The sequence below is a fragment of the Clarias gariepinus genome, chromosome 17, assembly GCF_024256425.1.
Source record: "Clarias gariepinus isolate MV-2021 ecotype Netherlands chromosome 17, CGAR_prim_01v2, whole genome shotgun sequence".
NCBI classification, from domain to species: domain Eukaryota; kingdom Metazoa; phylum Chordata; class Actinopteri; order Siluriformes; family Clariidae; genus Clarias; species Clarias gariepinus.
Window position 1 is genome coordinate 22,252,351 of NC_071116.1, and position 19,104 is coordinate 22,271,454.

The window sequence follows — 19,104 nt, forward strand, 5'->3', positions numbered from 1 at the left end:
TTCGAGTGTGCTCAGTCAGAAGCTATAAACAGCACTCGGACGCTTTGAAATGTGAGAAATCCTTTTTTGTTTCCTAAAGAAATAGATGAATAGATGATCCACCAAAAGAGGGCACTGTTTAAAAAAAATAAAGGCGACCAGCATTAATTAAACCTGTGTTCAGATGAAGTGGAGGCACTGACCGTCCGTCTGAATAAATGTCAGTGTCATTACATTAGGTGACAAGAGAACAAATATTATTGTCTTCTGTCAGTGTGTGTGTGTGTGTGTGTGTGTGTGTTTGTGTCTATGGCTTTCTGTGCAAGTCTCTATCTCAATGTGCTTTCTGTGGTTTGGATCTGTGTGTCAGTTTTATGTCTGTGTGTGTCTCTGTTTTACATTTGTCTGTGTATGTGTCTCTGTGTCTCTCTTTTTCTCTGAGCGCACGTGTGTGTGTGTGCGCACATCTCTCTCTCTCCCTCCTATTTATATCTGTATGTCTCTATATCTGTGTTAATGTCTGTGTCTCATGTTTGGTGTTTTTATATGTCTTTTTATGTGTGTTTACGTCTGTGTCAGTGTGTATTTGTCTGTGTCTTTGGGTTCATCTCTGTGTCTAGGTGTTTGTCTCTCTGTCTCTTTTTGTCTTTGGCTTTGTGTCTTTCAGGTTTGTTTCAACTTTCATGTACGTGTCTCAGGATCAGTGTACATGCCTGTGCGTTTCAGTCTGTGTAACTCGGTATGTAAATGTTTTTGTCTGTGTCTCTCTCTCGCTCTCTGCGTATGTTTCTATGTGTGTGTGTGCGTTTCAGTAGCTCTGTGTACGCGTGTATATCCGTGTGTGTGTGGGGGGGGGGGGTGTTGCTTACCGTTCCAGGGCTGGCCCTGCACCACCTGACTCCACTCACTCCACTGGCTGTGGTTAATGAGACCGTCCTGGGCTCGTACTCGCACCTCATGTAAGTGACCCATCAGGGCGTCCAGGATCACCATACTCGTGTCCTCTGTCTCCATCTGCACAGACACCACAGAGTTAAACATACTCGGATACAACAAGAAAAAAGGAAAGACTGTGTTTATTTTTCATCTTCCGCATTAAAACTCTAAATACATTCACCTTCTGACCTAATGAAAAATTATTTAAAGCTCAAAACTATCCTTGTGTTTGTAAAATTTAGGATTAGTGAGAAAAAATATTTAGCTTCTTTTTCAACCTACTTAAAAAAAAAAAAAATCACATTTAGAACATTTAGAGTTCTGCCTTTCAAATGTACAAATGTTATGTTTTATGCCAACATTTAATTGCTCCTCCTCCTCACTTTTAACATTATTCTCAGTACTGAGCTTCATGCGCAATAAGGCAAAGGCCACACCTATGACTACTGAGGGAAAAAAAAAAGACAACAGAAGCTTATAATCAGTTCCAATACACATTCAGGCTTCTGAGAAATTGCAAGAAGATCTGGCACGCTTCTGAAAGGTCAAACTGTCTGACCGAAAGAGAGGGGGAGAGAGAGAGAGGGAGAGAGGGGGGGGAGAGAGAGGGGGAGAAAGAGAGGGGGAGAGAGAGGGAGAGAGAGAGAGGGGGAGAGAGAGGGAGAAAGAAAGAGAGAGAGAGAGAGGAGAGAAAGGGAGAGAGAGAAAGAGAGAGAGGGTGGGGGGAGAGAGGGAGAAAGGCAGAGAGAGAGAGAGAGAGAGAGAGAGAGAGAGAGAGAGAGAGGGGAGAGAAAGGGAGAGAGAGAAAGAGAGAGAGGGGGAGAGAGAGAGGGGGAGAGAGAGGGAGAGAGAGAGAGAAAGAGAGTGAGAGAGGGAGAGAGAGAAAGAGAGGGAGAGAGAGAAAGAGAGAGAGAAAGAGAGGGAGAGAGAGTGGGGGGGAGAGAGAGAGAGAAAGAGAGAGAGAGGGAGAGAGAGAAAGAGAGAGAGAGGGAGAGAGAGAGGATTAGAAACCCATCAGAAGAACTCGAACAGGAGAAGTGGAAAGTTGTGTTGGAGGTGTGATAAGAGGGAGTCAGATAAAAAAGGTGGAAAGATATGTTGGTGTGATAGGAGAGCGTGAGAGGAGAGCGTGAGAGGAGAGGAGAGGTGCTGCGGCGATTCCCTGCCCTCACCAGTGCCATACAGTACACAAGGTTGATGTGCAATTAGTGTCAAACTGATTAGATTGCTTCTATAGCGATGAATTTTAATCACTTTCCTTTTCTTTTGCCTTCGTCCTTGCATTTATTTCATATTTTCATTTTGTTTAGATTTATACAAAGTTTTTTTTTAATCTCACTACTAAAATGATAAAGTTCAAGTTTTATTGTCATATGCACAGTAAACAAACATGTTCCCCCCACACTATGAAATTCTTCCTTCGCTGTCCCCCAATAAATGGCACAAAAAAAGCATAAAATAAAATAAATATAGGTATAAGAAGAATAAGTAAAGAATAAATAATTTTTTTATACTCATTTAATATTTTTTTATATTTCCATATGCTGCTTTATATATATATATATATATATATATAAACTGTTAAAATGTGGCTCTTCATTCCAGCGTTCGATTTTAAAGATGGAAAAGAGGACAAGCCGGCATTAAAAGCTCACCTTGGACCAGTATTTGGACCCGACTGGTCTGTACTGTAGCTCGAACTTCAGAGGAAACGCATCGGACACATCCGAGGGCCACGATGTGGGAGGCTTCCACTCGATGTGCAGCTGCATGGGCTCGGCGTACACTCCGGTGCAGATCAGTTCTTCAGGAGCATCAGGCTTTACTACACACACACACACACACACACGAATCAAAATAAATTAATAAATGTACATATTAATGCTGACAATCAGGCTTCTTCTAGTTAAATAAGGTTTGTTTTGTTTGTTTTTTTGCTTTTTTAAATAACGCCTTAAGCTGCTTACAATTTTTGTTGATGTCCACGTAAGTTATGGTGGATTTGGAGCCGAGTGGATTGACTTCCGTGATGTTCACCAGATGTTTGCTGGCCCAGAACAAAGGGTTGCTGATGATGCACTTGTTCACCTCCATCACCTTTTGCTCACAGGTTTCTGGTATGCCGCTATCCGCACTGTGTGTGTGTGAGAGAGAGAGAGAGAGAGAGAGATGAGAAAGGTGATCGATTTCACATTGAGTTTCGGTTTATTTAGAAACGCCTGTACAAGCAAAAGTCTTGAGCCACATCTCAAGTCTTCATTCATTCGTTCATCCATCGTCTTTACCGCTTAGTAAACCGTCAAACGGTGTACGTGCGAGGCCAGCGTGCCGACACATATCTTCATATTAAATTAAAGAAATAGAAACAAATGTTTTCCTGTGACAGGCTGCAAAGTGCATAAAGATACAATTTTAAAATTGGTTGTTTATGTAACAACCAATTCAGCGGCAACCTCATTTCGCCCCTCATCTGTTCCAACCACTCAGCATCGCCAGTTTACTAATAACTGGCCTGATCATCTGGACACTTTTCTCACTGGTTTATGATGTTTTTTTTATTATCATTATTAATTTTAATGCTTGGATGATTGGCTTAACAAACGAAAAACATTCCTCTGAAACTGCTTGGTTACAGGGGCCGGGCTGAAAATGAGAGCCAACAAAATAAGGGCCAGAAAAATCCTTTTAGGAAGCCTGGAGAACTATTCCTCCTCAAGACTACAAGACAGTCTGGCTCTTTGTATGCAGAATATGAATAAATGAGGGTTGGCTCAAGAATTGCAGTGCGCAGTACTGTACAAACTGACACTAAAGAAGAATAAGTGTGCTTGGAAAGTGCCTGAACTGGCTTAAAGGTCTTATACCATTTATTATAATCAATGAGGTGAGTAAAATGCTGTAAAACCTTACACAAGGGTCGACAGCTACCGAAACAAGTAAGTCCTTAACTGTGTATTGATGTTTATAAACCATTTTGCAGGCATGTCACCAAGACAAATCGTGTATTAGTTTTAAATAAAAAAAAAAAAATCATAATTTAAGAAAAGTCTCCAAAAGTGTGATGGATGCATTAACACATTCCAACAATCGTTTCCATTCGAACACAACAGCCTGAGTGAAAGTACATTCTTTACCTGAACAGCACAGGACGATTTAGAAGATTTAAAAGATTTTGTTTAAGAATTCTCAACAATTTACAGCCAGTTCACTTTTAAGACCTGCTGTTGAATTTTCAACCACTAGCCATCACAGCTAAAACAGATTTAATTATCATGCTTTGAAGTAAATTAGGGTCAATTTATATTTAAAGCAATTCGATATGTATGTGATTGAGAGATGAGGGAGAAATTCGCTTTAAATAACGCTGGTTTATCTTCAGCGTGCATAGATCACATCTCAAACACTGTGATAATGTCACTACTTTATGTCTTATAATGAGCGTGTAGTCTTGTTCTGACCAGTGGTGATAAGTGATAAGTCATGTGACCCCACCTTACTGAGGAGATGTACTTGGTGGGTAAGTGTGTCCTCACTCTTTGCGTCCACGTGCACACCATTTTGAAGTGACTCGGCAGTTTGCAGGAAACGCTCAGATATTCAGGGGCATCTGCACGACCAAGCATAAAATTAAAATTTTAAAATTTTAAAAATAAAAAATTAAACATGCATAACACGGCGTCCGCGGGTTTTTCCATGGGTAAATTCATGGGAACAGGGCAGAAGCTGAACACATAAACTCGTGTGATCTTGTGTGTGGATGATCTCGCCCTTCCTAACAGGAAGCTGGAGTGCTGTGTTGTGTAGTTATTTCCTGCCACAGGAAGTGTTTTGAGTTTTACCACCACACACTTATTGTCTCCAGTGGCCTCGGCCCGCAGTTCGAGCGGGACACTGCTGAAGTGCTTCCCTTTTTCACTCAAAAAATTTCCTGACTATTAAACCAGAGGCACCGATCAAGAACTGAGGTAGAACAAATGTTACCGACTGCTGCAGAGGCCATGCACGTTGGTCCGAAATTAAACACATGCGAATGGAAAATGTGAAAAATCTGATGTTTCCAGTAAGAATGAAATGAAAAATTGAAACGGATTCAAATCAATAGTGCCTCAAAATCTTGACCAATCCTGTTACGCACGTGATTTTATATTGTTTATATAAAAAATAAAAAAAAAGATTGCCAAGCTGTTCCAAGCACCTTGGACAATGTTCATTTTGACTCCCTCTGGCTTCTACCCTCCATCGTGATTGTACTGAACAATACATTACTTTATTTAATTACTTGAAAAAATTCTCTAAACCATGTTATTACTTCGTAAAATTATTGATGGTGATAAATTGAACTTCTAAACTAAAAAAAAAAAAAAAAAAAAAAAGCGTGAGAAAAAACCTGCTTTTTTATTTCTTTTTTTCATTTTGTATCACCCGTGGCTTGAACAACTTAATTCGATATTTCTCCTAATGGAAATTTAGGAGAAATATCTCCCCTGGCCTTATTCTGAGCTTTGCTGTTCTCTGTTGTGGGCGTGGCTCAACCGTAGCTTGTTTCCATAGACACTGAAACAGCGAGTTTGTAATGGGAGTGATGTAGTATGAAAGTATGAATAATTTAGCTTATTACAGCTAGCGGATTAACAGATACACTTTGGGGGAGAGCTCTGAGAGCTGCGTGAACTTGTTCAAGAAACAGTAAAATACGGGACCTTTAAAGGAAATATATACTGTGTTTTGACCACCAGCTTAAATCATCTGAGATTTGTACAAAAAAGTGTAGCGTTCACTCACAGCCTAGACGTAGCGTGATGCTCTGCAGCAGGACTCCATCTCTCGGCTCGAGGCAGCTGTAGTTACCCTCCATGCTGTGCGTAGTGTTGGTGAGGGTCAGAGAGCCGTCCGAGAGGTAAGACTGCCTCGCCTTTACTAAGCTCCCGTTGTGTGTCCATAACACCTCCGACCTGCCAAAACTCACAGTCAGTGCCTCAATCACTTTACTTATCCTGTCACATAGCGATCGAATTAGCACGACCCCCCCCCCCTCCTTTCACCGCAGTACTCCCATGGACATTAGAGGTATTGACTGAGGATATCGATCCGGTCCAGGCCGTGGCTTTCTGTGGCCAATTTCAGAGTCTGGGGAGTCGCTGTGAAGGGATTCTGTGTGATTGAGCTGCAGCGGCTTGGCCCGAGTGTTTAGCTAGCAGGGTGTGAAGCATGAAGTTATCAGTGTTTACTGGAAGACTTGGCTAAGCTGTGTCACGTAGCGCCTATGTGGAGTAATGGATGGGAACGTACCCTTGGTGAGCGCCTCTGCAGGTCAACGTCACGGTGGAACCCAGAGTGCCGAACTGCACGTCTGAAACTGCACCAAAAAAAAAAAAAAGATTAGGCTGAAAAAGCATCGTTATTACATGTACTGTAGATGTTACATATTCTCTAGATTAGCAAAGCAAAGAGAAATGAATATGAGCAAAACATATCTGGCTTTGGGGAATAAAAATGTGCTTTGAAGATTCATCTGTTCATTTTCCTGTTGAACTACAAGAACATACAATTATCAAAAATGTACTACCCCATGAGGATTAGATAATGCGCAGTCGGTAGCGGCACCGCTCGGCCCTAAGTAAGCAAGCCGGCGATCGTACAGTCAACAAGGCCGTAACTTTGCTCTGGAAGGGACCGAGACTGTTTATGTTACCCTCCTGTACTGCCCCTTCAGCCCACAGGGTTTATATCAAGGATGGAATAACAGCAGTTGAGTGCCAAGAACTGGACAAAGAGGCAAGTACGAACACATATGCACTCTGAGGAGTGGCTGGACTCCAACACCCTGGGTCTAACTGTACTCCAGAAACTGTCGTGCTCAATGTCGGCTTTCAGGGAATATTGGCAGAAGCGTATCATTTTAAAGCCCACCACATTTCTCACATTTCTACTCATTGGGCCAGGAGGAATACTGCCATTTACACACACACACAGATTGAACTCCATAAACGATGCATGGGGAATTGCTCTCAGCTTGGATTCTTACAACAGACACGTACTGTTTGTGCAAAAATACGACATAACTAGGCCTTAGGGTTTAATTTAATTAAATTAAACTTTTTTTATTAAAGTCTTAGCGGATAATCAGCTAGATTCTTCTCTGGTAGCATTTACCATGGAGATGTATTTAGAGAAGATCCAGGTGCTTAAGGTAAGCAAAGGCAGAAAAAAAGTAAACAACGTTTTTTCTTTCAAAAGCAAACTATTTACCCTCAACGTCCAGCAGTTCTTACCTTCATTGCTCAAGATCTCAGAGTCGATGTGGACACAGGAAAGACTGAGGATCCAAAATACCAACAGACCACCGGGGCATGACACTAAGCCGGGCATCTGTGAGAGAAAAGAAACAAAACACACAAATGTCGTTGATAAGACTTGTCAAAGTCCACTAAGCTCTAGTTAACAGCTGGCAATCGAGCATCAGGCGCGTTATTATTAGGTCTGGGATTGGCCCAGGCTGAGATACTGAGGAACCTCTACCTGCCTGGCAGCTTTCAAGGGAACAGGCACGATAATTATGGACAGGAGGCCTCTGGGACAACGCAAACATGACATCCGTAACAGATGTGTGTACTTATCCTGTCCTTTCTCTATAAAAGCATCGCAGAGAATAAACATCACTCTGCCGCGTATTTAAAAGTAGGGAAGGAAAAAAAAAAGCAGCTTGTAGTTACAGGGTCAAGAGAGGCAACGCCACAGCTCCACACTGAGCAGACCTCAGAGATGGGCGTTTTTAACACTACTGAGGACAACGCAAAGAAAACCAGGAGGAAGTTCAGGTTATTCAAAGGTTTACGGCAGAAGTTTAAACTTTGCTTGAGTTGTTTTTCAAGCGTATTGAGGACAGAAATGAGTCCCTGGTCTACACTTTTATTTTTGAGGAAACTCGCACAAGAATGAACTGCAGGAAGGCCAAGGACAATCACTCCCTCGGGTTAAAAGTCATGCTAATTCTTAAGTAGTGAAGTCATCCATCCCGGGACTTTACATTCTTCAGTGAGGTAGCAATAGCAGGAGTAGCAGCTGCAGTGTTAGTAGTCACGGTAGTAGTAGTAGTTATTTAATCATAAGAAGAGGTTTCCCTCAGGTTAAAAGTCAAACTTGTATTTGCGGTGAAGTGAGAATAGCAATAACAGTGGGAATAGTTATAGTATTAATACTGTATAAGTAACAACAATGGTAATAATAGTAATACTACAGAGTGATTCACTTGAAAGAGGCGCCGAATATATTCTATAACAACTCTCGCTATGATGAGGCAATCTGAACCAAAAAATTTATAAATTGGATCATTTTTTTTCCTCCACTTCATGGTCAGGAACACCATATTTGTTCCTAAATTTACTCTGACATCGCCTAAAACGAAACTGGTGACTCGATAGGTTCACGCTGCTCATTACCGTACACCAGCATCCTGATGAGAAGTCAAGTGACTGAGTGAAGGAATACGGCGTTAAACTACCTCCTTACTGGTGCGACTCGGAGGGCATCCTGTCGTAATCGAAACTTCATATACTGAGGAGCACGTTGTACGTTTTTGTTAAAAATATCCAGTTAATACAGGATATTTAGGGTCTCTTTCGAGTGAATCACCCAGTAGCATTGGTAATGGTTGTAATAGCAGTAAGAGTAGTACTGGCAACGGTTATAATAGTATTAGCAGTAAGAGCTGCAGCTGTGGTAGTAGTGACATTAGTAATAGTAGAGGTAATGGTAACAATAACAGTTAAATTAACAGTAATAGCAGCTGTGATAATAATGATAATAATAATAGTAGCAGCGGTAAAGACGGTAGGGTGGTAGTGGTTAGCACTGTCGCCTTGTACCTCCAGGGTCTAGGTTCAATTCCCCTGTCTGTGTGCATGGAGTTGTAGTAGTGTATGGTTTTGGTCACGTAACTATGTAAGGAGTAATAGTATGTTTTGTAGTCACATGATGAACAGCTGCTCTCGTGTTTTTCATTACTTATCACACTAACACACGAATGTCACAATCTCAGCGGATGGCAATTTTCTTTTGAATTTCTACTGTATTTTGAAGTCTTTCCCATAAATATAAGCGCAGATGTCATTTAAGTCAAACCATACAAGTTAAGCAGTCTTTAATGCGTGAGGTTCTTGCCCTCTCTCTTTCAAATTCTACAAACCACAGAGCATGCAGGACGATGATTACAATCGCATCATGCAGTTCACCTGTCTGGAAGCATACGCCCTTAACGTTCATCCTCTCATTTATTCCATTTCCCCCATTTAATCTGTCACCCTCCTCCCTGAAATGTGCAGAGATCTGCCAAGTATTTTATTTTTCGCCCAGGTGTTAGGAAGAACAGGGGTAAATATCTAAATTAAAGGGGGGGGGGGCACTTTGAGAAGGTGAATCTAAGGAACTTTTACTTTTATTGTTTTTAATTAGTATGAGTAATAGTGGAAGCAGCAGTAATAGTATTAATGATCGTGGTAGTACTAGTACTATTAATAGTAGAAGTAATGAAAAAAAAAGAAGAAGAAAATAGGGGAAGGAAAAGTAGTATCCTAATAATAATAACAAACATATGGGTAACTATTTTTTACGTGACTTATTCCAAAGCAATCTGGTGGAAAAAAAAATATCTTAAGCAAAAAATCCATATTAAAAAAAATGACAACTGTACGAGAAACTTACATAAGCCTTTTGTAAGCCAGCTATAATTTCAACAGCAGTTCTTCAAAAATGTCTAAGTAATTAAATAAACTGGAGGGGGGGGAAAAGAAAAAGAAAAATACCTTATCGTGCTTTTACAATCTGTTTACAGACTTCACTATCTCGCAAACATGTCAGTACATTAATTTGCTGCGTGCCGTTTATTTAGAACGAGATACATCATTGGTTCAGCTTAAACCCGGTCTGGCGCGCTTATCTGTTGTGTAAAAATACTCTTATCGCTAAGTGAGAGTAGTATGACTTACATCTGTGCGAAATTGAACTGAATACTGTGTGTATTTACACACTGAATAAAACCACGGCCTCTACCTGAAAATACAGACGGGTCATTTGTTTGCACATGGTTCCTTAAACACTCCGAGTGGCTGAGATAAGCCTGGGTTAAGAGCACACAAAAGAAGTGAAGAATTAAAAACCCGCCAGGCTGTGTAAAGACCAGAAAGGAAAATGTAAAATGATTTTAGAGTTAATTATCCCATCATAGAGGGAAAATAAAACAGCCGCGGCAGTACCATTAGCTCCGAAAAACATGCAGCCGACTCTTTGGAATTCATACAATGCCATTATTATTTTGCAATTCATAATTGCTGTTCACTCCAAATTGATAATTAAAGAGAAAAAAAGAAAAAGAAAAGTGTGTGCCATGTGTTACAGGATGTACTGTAAATGTGTACACAGCGCCAAGTTAAACAGTGGAAACTGTGACGTCCGTTCCCTGTGATTTTGATAGCGGCTCAACAGAATCATCCAGAAACAGATCTGTTTTCAACAGCGTGAAAAAAGGACAAACAGTGCGCAGTGTTCCTGATTACTGAGCATTATATAACGCCATCCAAAACAGCTTTACCCCGAGTTAACCATCAACGACGCATCACGACTGCTTTTATTCGCTTATATACCCTTCTAGCTGTGGGTAATCTGTTTACCGGTTCAGCCATGCCATCCTTACATATGGTGGTGTTTTTTTTCTTTCCAGCCGCAATGCTGCGCTGCCAAGGATTAGCCAACAGCATGATCTCAGGCCAAGAGACATGAGGACGAAGGATTTAGTGAGTTTGTGGCCATCAACCTGGATCTCGTTCATGAATTACTGGGAACTTGGAAAGCAATCGTATCTTCCAATCATCACGACGTAGCATGGGGTTTCAAATTAATCTCATATGTATGGCTGGGTTTCGTCCCTCGAACAAAAAGCTACATAAATAAGAAAGCTCATCGTTATTGTGTAATGGACCAGTGAGCATAATGTCACTGTGGAAACTAAGATTGTGAAGACACAGCAGAAGAAGAAGATGAAGAAAAAGAAAATATTAGTAGTAATAGTAGTAGGGAAAGGAGGAGGAGTAGAAGTGGTGGTGGTGGTGGTAGTACAGGGTCCTCCCAAAAAATTGTGATAATGACGATGTGTTGTTAAAATGTGTTGACCACCGTGTTCACCTGAAGGCCTGGTCTTTATCCCCCCTACAAGCCTAGAGGTGATTCTCAAGAGAGCATCACTGAGTCGCTGGAGAATGTTACACAACATGTGCTACAGCATGTTTGGCAGGAGCTGAGCTACCGACTTGATGTGTGTTGCATCATAGGCAGTGCGCATACTGAACATTTGTAAAATAAATAAAAAAAGTTAAAAAAAAACCTTTGCGAAATAAAAAGTTAATAAAATACAGTTTTTATCCATTTGATATGTTGTTGGAATTTTGATAAATATATTTTTTATTGTTCAACATAAATCCTAAGTAATTCTGTTTGCCTAGGACACATAGTTACTCATTCAATCATATTTCAAATGATGTCAAATGTTTTGGCACACGTTGTAGTAGTAGTGGTGTTCAGTGTATTACTGTAGATATGGTTATAGGAGCGGTGGTGGGGGTAACAGTATAAGTGGGAGTATAGTGGTGGTAATAGCAGAAGTGGTAGTAGAAGTGGTAGTAAAAGTAGTAGTGGTGGTAGAAGTAGTAGCGGAAGCGAATAGCGCTGGCCTTCAAGTGTGTGACGCCGCCCCCAACAGTGCGCGAGCAAGCAGTTTGACTGGTGTCACGTGGGTTGGAGGAAACACGTGACAGCCCCTGGACCTCCTGTCTGGATGGAGGTAAGTAGCCTTAATGTGGGAGATCCCACTGATCGGGCGAGCTGATTGGCCGAGCTCTCTCACAGGTACTGTGGTCAGGGGTAGCTCAGTGGTTAAGGCATTGAACTACGGTTCGGAAGATCCCAGGTTCAAACCCCACAACCACCAAGTTGCCACTGTTGGGCCCTTAAGCAAGGCCCTTAACCCTCAACTGCTTAGATGTATAATGAGATAAAAATGTAAGTCGCTCTGGATAAGATGCCTAAATGTAAAATGTCCTGAGAGTTACACTTTAATGACGGCTCTACAGCCAATCAGGGGCATCTGTGAGCCCACGCAGAAAGAAGAGGTGGATAGCGTCCTCCGAGTGTGTTACACCGCCCCTAACGGTGTGTGAGCAAGCAGTTCAAAAATATGCGGTCGGTGACGTCACATGGGTCGGAGGAAACACGTGATAGTCTGCGGCCCTAGTAGAAGGAATTGGATGAGGACAGGGAGGAATTGGATACGACTAAAATCAGGGAGAAAATCGGAGAAAAAATTCCAAAAAAATATATATATATAAAAAAAAAGGAATGGGCTACATTTAATTAAACAAAATCAGAGAATTGGATCGGGATGTTTCTTAAATCATGATACTGATCGTTATAGAATTGCAATTTTATTCAAATCAGCACCTCAGTATCAAGAAAATATCGTATCGGGTGGTTCCTGGTGGATTCCATTCCTAGTAGTTAAAGTGGTGATAGTAGTCGGTTGGTGGTGGTATTAAGAGGAGGAGTAGGAGTGGGAGTAGTAATAACAGTCACTTTATCTGGTTATGGTTGTGATGGATCTGTAGCCTGTCCCGGGTTACGCTGGGTGCATGGCAAGGTGGAAGAATACACCTGGTGCAGAATGCCAGTTCATAGCAGGGCACCCTGCCCCCCCACCTTCCCGTACACACACACACACACACACACACACACACACACACACACACACACACCCTGGGGTACTTAGCGTAACTAATCCACCTACTTGCATATTTTTGTGAGGTGGGAGGAAACCAAAGAACCTGCCGGAGACTCACATGAACAAAGGGAAAATGTGTGAAACTGCACACAGTCGGTAAACCTGAGCTCAGGATCGAACCGGAAACCCTGGAGCCACCCAATCCTGTTATTTCAGTGAAACCGATAGAGTTGAAGTGTTAACCACAGGCATGTCTCTCTTTTCAAACGCCTAATGTACTTAAATAAGCGCAGCTTTCTTGCAGTTCCTACTTTTGAACTCTGAACTTGCAGGTCCTCTTAGATCTCTTCGTCTATTTACACTTCGCACGGTGCTACAGTATGTCCAGTCGAGCTTGGGCGTCCGACATCGATCGCCCCATAACGCAGCTAATATGGAATGTGGAAGAAATCATTAAAGCAAAAGTGGAAGCTGGTTATTGTAGAACATCTGGTAGCTACAACAACAAAGTGTCTGTAGTCACATGACGAACAGCTGCTCTTGTGTTTTTCTTATCACACTAACGCATGACTGGCACAATCACTAGATGCCCTTTTCTTTTCTTTTTTTTTGACCACAGTTTTTACCGTAATCCTATAAACATAAATGCAGATGTCATTTTCAGTCAAACAACGCAGGCTGAGTCTTTATCCGTGAAGTTCTTGCTCTCTCTCTCTCTCTCTCTAATCCATTTAGATCTTTTCCTTTTGTCATCTTCATCCAAACTTGAAATCAACAATGCCTGGAGCATGCAGGATGATAATTACAATCGCATCATGCAGTTCACCTGTCTGGAAGCATTAGCGCTTATGTTTATCCTCTCATTTATTCCATTTTCGACCATTTAATCTGTCACCTTGCTCCAAGAAATGTGCAAAGATTTGCCAAGTATTTTGATTTGGCCGGATGTCAGGAGGAACAGTGCTGAATATTGTACTTGAGGGGGAGTTAAAAAAAATAGAAAAAGAAGAAGAAGAAGCTGTTTAAGCGCTTAGAGAAACCTTTAAATGTGAATAGAAACAGAAAAGTCTTATACACAAAGGAAACTGTGACTGAAACTTTGACCTGTGTTTTTTTATCATTTATATCTTTAGATACACCATCTTTTGTAATTGTAATAAAGGTCTCATTGGTAAAAGCCTCAGTGGTAAAAATACAGGTCTTACATTTGTTTGTCCCCATACTGCTAGCATGATATTTCAAGCCTACTATATTTCAATGTCTGTCAATACGTTATCTACTACTTTTCAGCCCAATCAAATAGCTTCCAGGCAACCAAACATAGGAACGGGTCCCTGCACGGAGCTTTTATTTGCCTGGTGCTGAGATAATGGCTTTATGATTTGTTCAACCCTGACCTGATGTGACATGAATGAAAATTTTTTTTTTAAATTTAAAAAGCACATCGGGACAACTAACCCGAACTCTAACTTCTAATGTGAAACCGGTACCTAAATATAAAGAACGGCTTTAAGCCTGAGGCTGCGAGTTGTCAGGACTTTCATCATGTAAAAATCCAACTGCGTTTTAGGAAACGCTGGAGAAGAAAAAGCTTTGCTTAGAGCAGCACAATTGGAGCTTTCCAGACCGCAAGCTGAAACTATAATCCATCACTGATTTCAGCACAAATTTCTTGCGAAGCACAGCTCGACCATCAAATGAGAGCCTTCTTTCATTTTTAGTTTATAGAACGCAATCATGCCGAACACCAAATCTTATCAAAACTCTAAGATTTTTTTTTCTCTCAAATGCACCATTTCTTTGTATTAAATAATATAGATATGAAAGAAACAGGAACAAATGTTTTACCGAGCTAGGCTGCAATGTGCCTAAAAGGTATAAAATTATTATTATAATATATATATTTTCATACAAAAACCTCAACAGCAACCTCATTTCCCCTCTCGTCTGATCCAACCACTCAGCATCATCAGTATACAAATCACCAGCCTGATCATCTACCACCTGTTTGTCACTGGTTCATGCCTTAAGTTAGATGTTTTTTAAGCTTGAATGGTTCATAGGTCACTGTGCTGCTTAACAAACAAAAACAAAAACATTCTCCTAAAACTGCTGAAAACTGGATTGGAAATGAGAGGTAAAAACCTCACCCCCCAAAAAAATGTAAGTCCTTGAGGAAAAGAACTGGAGAACTATTTCTCAAGACTGCATCAAAAAATACAAAAAGGTAAAACATGAAGAAATAAGTGGCGTCACTTTGGGGCAGTGGTGGCTCACAGGGCTACGGCACCAAGATCAGCGGTTTGATCCCCAGCTCCACCAGGTTGCCATTGTTGGGCCCTTGAGCAAGGCCCTTAACCCTATCTGCTTCAAGGGCGCTGTGTCTTGAACTGTTTCTCACGACTGCATCAAAAAATAAATCTTTATGGTAAACCATGAAGAAATAAGTGACATCGCAAACTTTTTGCACAGCACTGGATATCTAGCAGGGAAAAAGGAATCCAAGCCTGTCGAGATCGGTGCAGAGGACAGAGACAGTGGCTCTTTGGTCTGTTCTCAAGAATCTGACGAATTTCGCAGGAAGGTGTTCTCACCATTAGGACCCTAACAAACAGTCCACCGACAGCCACAACACAGTAACGGGGGCTGATCTTCTGCAGAGCGTCAGAAACCCATTGGGAGATTCGCTAGGGAAACTAAAACGTGGTTTTACCCTTGTAACTACATGTGTATAGCGCTCGATATCATTTATTGCTGTATCTTGATGCATCACTGCCTTCCTGACTTTATACTCCCGCTTAGGGAGGAAATACACCCTGGATATCCATGATGACACCCAGGCCGTCATACTCCTGATATACTCCATTAGGAGTCCATTACAGCAGGCATGTTTCCAAACGACGGTAAATCCCTGCTATCACACTGGCGTATGCAGCTTGTTTCTGGTATATCTTCATGTTGTATCTTATATAATACGCGTTTCCTTTTCACCTATTTGGAATTCCTGTAAGAGTCTTGTCTGACTTCACTTCCCTTGTCCGTGCTTGCCAAACAGATAAAGCTGTAAGTGTCTTCACTCATAAAACAGGAGTGGGGGTTTCAAGGCAGAAGGGAGAAGAATGCATTGTTTATCATAGATACTTCACTTAAACTTCACTAGGATTCCATAAGTATCTCCGATGATGTTTACCTGCGGCGCACATGCACGTGTGGTTATATATAACGATATAACGAGCTTAATTACACCTAATACCTTGTTAGAGTCCAGACCTCACTTTTTTTTACAAACGTTCCTGAGGATTCGTATACAGTTTCTGGTATTGTTTTCCTGAAGCAGTGATGTATTGTGGGGTATTGGAGACACGACAGGACGATGGCACATGTGTCTACACCGTAGATGCATAAATGTACTTTACTGCTTTCAGTCAATTAGAAATTCTGGTAAATTAAATTCTGGTAAATTAAATTCTGGTAAAAAGTAGGGGAAAAAAAAACATGAAAATTAGCTTCTTACAAAAATATTAAAACCCTTATTATTATTATTATTTTTAATCTTACGCAAGCTTTCTGAACATATTATGTTGGATAATGAGATCATTAAACAAACATGGTAGGAAGAAGAAGAAAAAAAAAAAAGGTAAGCAAGCAAACAAATAATTCCGCCTAAAGCTCGCAAAAAATTTGCTATCCGTGTGGGATTTCCTGACACACCGAACGTCATGATTTGCGGAAGTCGATAAAAAGCTGTGTGCCACGACAAAAACAATCTGTCCGAAAAATCAAGCAGGGGAAGTGTAATATTTAAATGAAAAACTTCTCCCTTTTCACTTTTTCAGGCAGCCAGACTTTGAAATCCTTAAACCTCTTTTCATTCTGCTCGAGATGGATGCAAAACAGATTTCATTTTAGTAAAGTTTTTAGACAGAAAAAAAAAATTAATAAAAATAATAATAATAAAAACCTTCCGCGGGCCACAACATGCATTTGTGAAGACCGCGATTTGATGGAGTGAACCGTATTAAAGAAGCACCAGAGAGCTGATGCAAACATTTGTGCCCTGTAATCAAAATGTCAGAGACCTTTCCAGTGACTGCTAAGCTCGTTAAGACCATGAAAAGCAGCTGGAGACGGCAAACATGGCTCTGTTGATCCGTGGATAAAAACAAGACGAGAGACAGTTTATTAGGTTTCTGCTGTCCTGTCCTGTCTGCTCCTTTTCTAATTGGTCCAACATGGTATCTGAGGATACGGCGGCTGGGAGGGGGACAGTGGTCCGAAAGCGTTATTTGTCTTCGGGGCGGCAGCGCGTATGTGCAAACACATGGAGGTGCTGAAAAGTGCTCTGACACAGTGTTGATCTCACCCGACAAATTAATGTCAGCCATCGAGCGCTGCCGCAGCACAAGGTCAGTGCAACGCCTATTAATGTGCCGTGGTTTTATGTTCGTGTCTTGTTCGCAGTTTTACGCATGGGCCTTATCGCCACATTAATAAATTGCATTTGATGTCTGTAGGTCACTGGAATGACGCAATAACACAGCTGACCAAGAAACGAGTAAGCAGCCGATTATCCGCATTACTCTTAGGGAATTTAAATAAATATCTAACTAAAACCAAATAAATCTGAGAGTCCAACTAAGGCATAAACTTAGACTGGCAATATGAAAATATAATATAAATATATAAATAAAGTTCAAATTATTAAAGTAAACATTTATTCATTTGAATTCATTAATAATTACAATATTAAAATGCGTATTTAAAAAATTACAATGTTTGTAAGCTTACTCATTTTAAATCTGTACTACTGTATTAAATAAATATATAGACATTGAATAACATTTTATTAAACTTCTTTGCTAAAACTTCTTTATTAAAATCTTTAAGATTTTTAACTGCAATACTATTGTTTTGCTGGCTTTATTAAAAATTTTTTTTTGCTTTTTACAAAATGTCCGAGCGGCATTCAAGTCAAACCAGGACTTTTGATTTTACGGAACACGGTTATAAAAGTAAAAACTTGCTTCATTTCTCTATATAATCTTCTGCTACACTAATACACAAATCCCAGCGTTTCACTAGTGCTTGGATAGCAGTAATGGTAGAAAGTCGCTTCATATCTGAAACGCTGGCCTCCCAGGAACTCCACTAACAGCCCAAACATGTTGAAATGTCTAGGAGCAACATCAGACTTGTGCAGTATATCGGATGTGGCAAAAACTCCCAGCCGAAGTTCCTATGATGTGCAAGTGGTGTTCGTGAACGGCTGTGTGTGCAGTTCAACAAAGACAGACGTGTCACTTTGGGGCAGTGGTGGCTCAGAAGGCAACGGCACCGAGTTACTGATCGGGGGATTCGATCCCCAGCTCCACCAGGTTGCCACTGTTGAGCCCTTGAGCAAGGCCCTTAACCCTGTCTGCTCCAGGGTCGCTGTATCATAGCTGACCCTGCGCTCTGACCCCAGTTACGCTGGGACATGTGAAGAAGGAATTTCAGTGTGCTGTAATATACAGTATATGTGACAAATATAGGCTTAAAACTTAACTTAAACTCACGAAAGTTGTCTGTCTTTAAAAAAAAAAAAAAAAAAAGATAAGTCATTCCTTGCCTCGCATTTGAAGGTCTTTACTTAAGCGTCTCATCACCGTGCTTGAAGTCTGAAATCTGTTTTACGCCTTCATTCATGAGTCCCAGTTTGACTCGAATGCCTCTTGTAGTTATATTTAGGACTGTGTGTGTGTGTGTGTCTGTGTTTGTATGCATTAGTGTACAAACAGTCTCAATGTATTCAGCGCTTTGATATTATGAATGAGACATCGTTAGTTTTAATGCGTTTTATTTAGATTAAATGTTGTGGAACATCTGAGGGACAAGTTAGTTCCTGTTTTTACCTGCGTTAAAGATATGATAAACAGTCACTGTACACCAGCCCATACACACACACACACACACACACACTGCAGCCTGTCATTTTACTGAGAAAACCCTGAGAAACCCAGCAGACTAAGAGCCCTGAGACTCCATGCTCACTTTTACAAGAAAAACTAAAAGATATAAGAAGAATGTTAAACAACAACCCAGTTTTAAAGCTGTTTGATTAAAATCATGAAACAAAGTTCCTGCGTGTGAGCTTCAGAAATAACAGTCCATTAATAGAATAATACTAACCTGTTGTTCATGATAGTCAGATCTACTAGAAATAATCCATACCTTTTGTCCAATCACGTTCAAGATTTCATCCGTTCTGCATGACAAAGTTAATAGTTTTAGGCGTGTCGCTATAGGGTCAGAGGATGTATGTAAGTAGAGCTCTTGTCTTGTTTTATTTATTTTTTTTTACATGGCAACCCATGAAAAACACACACTGGTACGCCACATCCGCTATCCAGATGTAAGATCTGCATATTCATGCTTAGATGAAATGA

The 19,104-nt window shown here is 40.7% G+C and overlaps 1 protein-coding gene across 1 annotated transcript in view; it reads right to left on the reverse strand.

The window, feature by feature from the left end:
- The window catches only part of il11ra (interleukin 11 receptor, alpha), a 42,739-nt gene that overhangs the window by 11,492 nt on the left and 12,143 nt on the right, over nt 1-19,104 (reverse strand). Inside the window, exons 2-8 of the mRNA XM_053516194.1 lie at nt 7,188-7,284; nt 6,205-6,271; nt 5,698-5,867; nt 4,408-4,522; nt 2,883-3,049; nt 2,571-2,740; nt 849-993 (exon numbers count right to left, since the gene is read on the reverse strand). Coding sequence (XP_053372169.1) covers nt 849-993; nt 2,571-2,740; nt 2,883-3,049; nt 4,408-4,522; nt 5,698-5,867; nt 6,205-6,271; nt 7,188-7,284 — 931 coding nt within the window. The remainder of the gene's footprint in view (nt 1-848; nt 994-2,570; nt 2,741-2,882; nt 3,050-4,407; nt 4,523-5,697; nt 5,868-6,204; nt 6,272-7,187; nt 7,285-19,104) is intronic.